Here is a 7,528-nt window from a genome sequence, read left to right as displayed (position 1 = left end):
GGTGGGACATACTACCCTGTTTGGGAAACACTTGAGTGCTGTAAACAGGGGGACATTAGTTCGACTTTAACATGTTGGGGATCCGACTGGATGCGTCGTCTGATGTGGATGATTTCAAAACATGCTGGATTACATTGGCAGCATTGTTTCTGAACACTTAGTCAAGGCTGGACGTCCAGAATGACCCTATTTGGACGTTGGAAATCCGTCTCGATGCAAACCTGGGAAAGCATTTCTGGAAACGGCTAGAAAAAGCACACAAGTCAAGCATCCGCAGGCTTGCTAATGACTGGCGGGGCGGCTTGATGGACAGACTCAGCTGGGAGGAGGTGTCAGAGAGAATTAGAGAGAGGACACAAGCGTATCAGCACAGTCATGATCTCTGGGAGGAACCACCGGAGGCCAATGGATACTGCGGTTTTCGAAAGGATCGAGCTGAGCTGTTGTGGAGGAATATCTCATACAATCATTTTGATCTCAAGATGATCTCCAGATTATAAACGTACTCTTTAGCGGACTTGATTGTCATCTGTTAAATCAATTTCACACGAAAGGTCTCTTTTAGGCAGATTCAACTGGAATGGATCCAATTTGATTTTAGATTCTGAAAGGAATACGTACTACAATATGATTCACATATGAAACTGCTTTTGAATGCACGTTCGCTTTTTACTTTAAAGATTTGCGATCGCACATGCTCTGTGTAAACAACAGCAGCAGTACTTGCCACATTTTACAAGATCAGACGGCAGAGGCTCGTACAGAACTGTTATTATTCAACTATGTCAAGGTAAATGCAGTTTTCCATTCTATGGCCCCTTTAAGTCCATGACAAATTTCCCAAAATTAGGACAATACAAGTATATTCTGTTCTATTCTGTGTATTATGGCACTGAACATGCGTGCAAAGTATTTTCTAATCCAATTGAGAAAATAGTCAGATTCAAGTGTTTACATGATTGATTTTTTTTCCTATTGATACTATTTCAGGTCTGCACCATCCCTTCTAATCTGATGTGTTTATATGAAGGCTTTTCAGTCCATCAATCTGATTATAATCCAATTATTTTGATGCATGTAAACATGGCTATTGTGTTATACACCAAGTTTTCATAAAAAAAAAAAAAAAAAAAAAACAGTTGCCCCCAAGATTTATCAGACATTTAAAGTCTTATTTAAAAAAAAAAAAAAAAAAAAACGCAGTCAAAACCAATTGTTCACAACAATATTTGAAGGCCTCATCGTTTTATGGGTTTTCACAGTTGGTTTGTGATTTAATGTATTAATATATCTTTAAAAAAAATCTGTGTTTAATAACCCATTAAACTAGTTTGGTACTTGGCCTAAAGAGAAAAACGTATTTTCTTCATGAAATGGCCAAGGAGTTATACACACTTATTTATATGACTTTTTTCAGTTTTAAAATTAGGCAACCTCATATAGCCAGATTTTTCAAAGCACTAGGAACTGGTTCTTCCAAAAAAAAATAAAAAAATAAATTGTTTAGTTGTTTTATCTTATTTTAATGCTTCTTTTGTCTCATTTTCAATCATTGGGTCCAGCCCACTGGTTGAGAACCGCTGATGTATCAGGAATTGACAGTATCATGAAAGTCGGTGACCAGATATTTCCATTTTGATGAAAGATTATAGACATTCTCATTTGAAAAAAATTTTGATTTCATGTTGACTTTAAAAATGTATTATTGTAATCGCATAACAGCATTTACTTTACAGAAAGCACAAACTGTTTATGAAAAACTAATCAACAGGTCTAGCAGCATTTGAACACAGATGCCACTCGGTTTGATTTTCCTATCTAATGACATTTAGACATTGCGACTCGAGTGTCCAAATACTTTCAAGGCCGGTGCAGTTTAAAACACCATTTAGCCTTTTCCCATTCAGAGAAGTAAACAAGGACAGATATTACAATACGGCGAGGATAATAAACCTCAAGAAACCTTCTTTCATGTTGACTTTAAAAATGTATTATTGTAATCGCATAACAGCAATTACTTTACAGAAAGCACAAACTGTTTATGAAAAACTAATCAACAGGTCTAGCAGCATTTGAACACAGATGCCACTCGGTATGATTTTCCTATCTAATGACATTTAGACATTGCGACTCGAGTGTCCAAATACTTTCAAGGCCGGTGCAGTTTAAAACACCATTTAGCCTTTTCCCATTCAGAGAAGTAAACAAGGACAGATATTACAATACGGCGAGGATAATAAACCTCAAGAAACCTTTCACTGACGAAGTGACTGAAAAGCTACCGTTAAAATAAAATATAAAACCCCTGAATAAAACATGGATATTTAGGACTGGCGGAGGTGCCACCCTTTTTTTGAGAAATGGGCTAGCAGTTTCAAAACACGGTACCGGCCGTCGCCGGTCAGTAGCTTTGAGGCATATCGTCAATGACGTCGGATCGTTTGCCTCGCGGCCCACTTGTTCCACGTCACCTGAATTTGGTCACATTTTTGTACCCTTTCTCAAACTCGCTGACGCTCGCTCGTTAAAACGTACCAATTTGAGTCTCGGAAACAGCTGGCGAGCATCGCGCATGCTTTTCAATGGTTCAAGGACATTCTCCTACAGTCGTTTGGCACATTTTTTTTCGTCAGCTCATGAAGCGTGGTGGAAAAAGTGCAGTGATATAGATTTCAAAACAAGTAATTTTGGTTTCAAAATAAAACCCTTGAAGGGCACCCTCAGGATGGCACCTCCCCAACACTTAAAGGCTACAAAAACTGATCGACTCCCAAAACCCTGCGATTTCTGCAGAGCGCCGCATGCAAATCACTCGAAATGCACCGAAGGGAGTCGTAGAAAAAGAAAATTACTGCATGGAAGAAAAAAAAAGAACCTGAATATACATGAAGAAAACACTTCTTTAAAATCACCTCATGCCTGTTAAGCTGTGCTTGTTTTTCCATTCCACAAAAAAAGACCAAAAGAAATGCACATAACATACTCCAAAAAATATGTCATCTATAGAAATCTGCATTTGCGTCACATTCAAAACAATATAAAAATTAACTATATTTAAATCAAGCCTTACAACAAACGGTTTTAAGTTGTCTCTCCTTCCGCGATCCAAGCAGCCCACCTTTCTGAACACCTGCGAGCGCAAGCATCCTACTATCATCGTACTGAATAACGGTCTGCCTGCCGTAAATGGATAATGGCGAAACACACGAGAGACAGACAGAAGACCTCCTCGCACCTCATTATGAGATAAGCCATCCGACTCTCCACTCTCACACCGATGGTCCTAAAAGAGGCGCGTACGCACAGTTCTCAGCCAGAGGTTTGCACACGCCCACCGATTGATTGACAGATGTGAACCCCCACCCACCCCCAAGCTGAGACATAGGGACAAACACAGACAGGCAGAGACAGAAATTCGCCATATATGCAAACATTGTCAAGAAGATTATACTGTAGATGCACAGAGAAAGGATTCATATATACAGTCGGATAAAAGACTCCAGGGATGCTGCTGCTGTTTTTTTCTTTCCAAGTGGTCTCTCTAACCGAGACACCATGCATCGTCAACCGTCCATTGGTGTCCTTGTACGCGAATGGAGGTCTGCAGTTCAGTTTTTATTCTGTGCGTTCAGTTTCCAACACTGTTCTTGGGGTCCGTTCACAGGGAGATGGAGGTGACGCGGCCTGGACTCGAGGAATTCTCAGGTGTCTCAAGTCAAACGTTTATTTCATTGGCACTTTTTGCACTTCTGTGGGTTTAGTGGGTTGAGTTTGTGTCTTAGCAAATGTCCCGCCACGTTCCTACCCATTGTGTCAAGCAGCGTAAATCACTCCACCCACAAACAAAAAAGAGAAACAAAAATACATTCAAGGTGAAAGAAAACAATTCTTCCTGGTGAAAATATTGGGGAATTTCCTTTAAAGCAACAACACCTACTTTTTGCATCGTGTACACGCACAAGTACACACACTTAATGCACGTGAGCAACCCAACCAAGTTTGGTGTTTACAAGGGCTGAGCACCAAAAAAATAAAAGACAGAAAGAAAAGCGCTCCCTAATTTTTACACCGTACGTAGTCCTCCGAGAGCTCAAATTGGATGTGCACAACACTCGCCGTTGCAGTTTGCTCAATCCGTCAGCGAATATTAAGGAAGTGTCGAAGAATTCTGTACTTTACAAGTTCGTCCCGAAGGTCGGGTGCCACAACAGTTCACAAATCCGAGTCCGTTTAGCATAAAACGACATGCATGCCATGCGCCCACTATGTTGACAAAGTGGTGCAAAGCATATGCTTCAAGAATGGCAGTCAGTGAGGTGGCCTTGGCGTTCCAACAAAGGACATGAAAGACAACGGGAGTGATATCGTTTAAGCCATCGTTTTTTGAGATTGTTTCCATTTGATTAGAACTCTCAGGCCGCATGGCTCTAGTTTCCCTCTAGCAGAGGTACTGATACTGTCTGGCTCTAGTACACTGCCACTTTAAAGAGAAGCTCCAAGTGGACATTGTTACAGCAGAGGCCTCTTTCTTTGCTAATATATGAGCATGCCGGTGTGTGCAAGGAGAACGTGGGGATCACAGATGGAACGACATGCTCACAAAAGGGGCGCAGTATCCCAGCCTGCTCCACTGGTCAAAACGAGGTCCCAGATTCAGCACTGGCATCACCGATTGTTCTTTAACATTATCCTGGAGTGACGCCCACCCCAGGAACCGTGTGTGTGTGCATTTGATTGACGAACAGTTGAGGAACAGCAGGGCACAGTGCAGCAGAACCTTCCGAAACGGACCATATGGCGGCTCGCTGTGCCGGTTGGGAAGCCTAATGGTGCTGGACAAGCGTTTTGCTGGGAGAGAGAGAGTGTGAGAGCATGTGCATGTGTGTGTCGATGGAGAGGAGTGGTGGACAAGGGCGGCGGGAGGTGGGCGGCTCACAGGCCGTTGCTGTTGCGGTGAGCGAGCGGAGGTTTGGACAGTTCCACCACATTGGTTCGCCCCTTGCCAATGACTTTGGGGGCACGACGCAGCAGCTTCTGGGCCTCTGTGAACGCTTCGGTGAGCTCCTTCTTCCACTGTACGAACTCTGGGTCGCTCTGTGAGAAGTAAAATAACATTAGCAATTCAGTCTCAGCTGCTTTATGATTTTTTAATATATCATTAACTTTTAAACGCTAGTGAGCTACCAAGTCAGCACTTTTGGATGCAAAATTTAAAATACCGCAGAAAATGTCTTTCTTTTGTGGATAAGGCAATACCAGACTGCATTGTGAAAGCCACTTCATGGAGTTAAATGAAACTATATTTTATTCAATGTATTTTGCACCCATATTTTGGTATGCTTTTGTGCCTAGAGTATCATTAGCATGCAAAAGTCAAACTAGATTGGAATCAATCGAGCTTAAGGCTCGATGTGAGAGATATTTGTATGGCATGAGCTGCCCGTAAAAAACATTTCAAATCAGCATATTATGAGGTTTCATTTCAGATTAATGTTCGCTAAGGTCAGCGAGGAGTGGTGGACAAGGGCAGCGGGAGGTGGGCGGCTCACAGGCCGTTGCTGTTGCGGTGAGCGAGCGGAGGTTTGGACAGTTCCACCACATTGGTTCGCCCCTTGCCAATGACTTTGGGGGCACGACGCAGCAGCTTCTGGGCCTCTGTGAACGCTTCGGTGAGCTCCTTCTTCCACTGTACGAACTCTGGGTCGCTCTGTGAGAAGTAAAATAACATTAGCAATTCAGTCTCAGCTGCTTTATGATTTTTTAATATATCATTAACTTTTAAACGCTAGTGAGCTACCAAGTCAGCACTTTTGGATGCAAAATTTAAAATACCGCAGAAAATGTCTTTCTTTTGTGGATAAGGCAATACCAGACTGCATTGTGAAAGCCACTTCATGGAGTTAAATGAAACTATATTTTATTCAATGTATTTTGCACCAATATTTTGGTATGCTTTTGTGCCTAGAGTATCATTAGCATGCAAAAGTCAAACTAGATTGGAATCAATCGAGCTTAAGGCTCGATGTGAGAGATATTTGTATGGCATGAGCTGCCCGTAAAAAACATTTCAAATCAGCATATTATGAGGTTTCATTTCAGATTAATGTTCGCTAAGGTCAGGAAAACAAAAAAAGATGGGAAAAAATATTTCCCACAAAACAGACTCAAAAAGATAAAGGAAGTTTTCTAGAACAGAAGTTCATAGCAGCACACACAGAACCCACAGAGGCCCTGCTTTTTTCTGCACAATCCATCTTTATTAGATTATCTAGTCAATTAAATATTTTAATTTAATATCACACATAAGAACTCCATAAAGGATGTGCATTACTTTTTCTGAAAAAGTAGGAAGTAACAAGAGCAAACATAAGGGAACTAGTGTTGTTTTTGGCGGCCTGTTTTAATTTTAGTTTTAGTCTAGTCTTTGTGTGAAACTGTCATTTTAGTTTTTATTAGTTTTAGTCACGTTCATACTCTTTTCAGTCTAGTCAAGTTTTAGTCTAGTTTTAGTCGACGAAAACTGATGACATTTAGTCTAGTTTTAGTCAATGAAAATTTTATTTTAGTCTCTTTTTAGAAATGCAATTCTATTTAACCCAGTCAATATAGTATAAGTACCTAGTAGTATAGACGAAACCAAAATGTTCTTTTAGCCAAACCCATTTCAAACAAGGTTATCTTATTATATTATTGTTACCTTATAGACTCAAGAATACATCCATTCCAGACACGGAAGATGCTCTGATTTGAATTTACAACATTTATTTTACCAACCAAACATGTTAGAAGTACACGCACATAAACGTAAATAAAGACGAACCCCGGCTGGCCAGCCATCGGTCCCTTTCTCTGTGTCAGACTTAACTTTGTTTGGTTTTCATCTTCTAAATCAGTGTTTCCCAACCTTTCTTTAGTCACGGCACCCTTTGGAAATTTTAACAAATTTGCAGCACCCTACAAAATTAATTGTCCCAATATTTGAATTTCTAACTTCGATATGATAATTTGAAAAGTATAGATATTCGGTACAACAGGGAAGAACTGCAGAATATAATGTCATACAGATATTTTTAATATTATAAAAAAAAATGTGTCCATCAATGGTGGCAATCAGTAGGCTAATTTCTAATGAAGAGACCAATTTATATTTATATATATATATTTAATGTAGGCTTTTATTCATATGTAAACATTGTGAGATAGCTAGTAATAATGGTAATTAAAAAGTTTTGCTCACTCAGTGTATTTTTGATTTTACAGCTGGGTAATTTTGTTGCAGTAGCACGATAGCTTGATTTAAAACTTTGAATTGAATAAAAAATGACAAGGAGGCTAAGCAGTTAATAATAAAATAAGAACAAATAAAGAAATTACTAATGATAGCACAAATAAAAAAAATCACGATAGGCCAACAAATGAAATAAATTGCTTTTTAGTTTTTCAGGTTGGTCTAACACACAGTAGGGCTATTAAGAGATTTAAAATTTATTTTTTTTACCAATTATCCAAATAATGTTTAATCCTAGAA

General features: G+C 39.7%; 1 protein-coding gene across 1 annotated transcript in view; it reads right to left on the bottom strand.

The window, feature by feature from the left end:
- Positions 1 to 3,731: 3,731 nt before the first annotated feature.
- Positions 3,732 to 7,528, bottom strand: part of LOC107567741 (beta-adrenergic receptor kinase 2-like) — a 53,018-nt gene continuing 49,221 nt past the window's right edge. The window contains exons 21-22 of the mRNA XM_016253478.1: positions 5,517 to 5,707; positions 3,732 to 4,903 (exon numbers count right to left, since the gene is read on the bottom strand). Coding sequence (XP_016108964.1) covers positions 5,546 to 5,707 — 162 coding nt within the window. The 3' untranslated portion in view covers positions 3,732 to 4,903; positions 5,517 to 5,545. The remainder of the gene's footprint in view (positions 4,904 to 5,516; positions 5,708 to 7,528) is intronic.

This window comes from Sinocyclocheilus grahami, unplaced genomic scaffold, assembly GCF_001515645.1.
Source record: "Sinocyclocheilus grahami isolate Dianchi unplaced genomic scaffold, SAMN03320097.WGS_v1.1 scaffold1186.1, whole genome shotgun sequence".
In the NCBI taxonomy this organism is placed as follows: Eukaryota; Metazoa; Chordata; class Actinopteri; order Cypriniformes; family Cyprinidae; genus Sinocyclocheilus; species Sinocyclocheilus grahami.
Note: the sequence above shows the minus strand (reverse complement) of the source record. Positions and strands in the feature narration are given on the sequence as shown.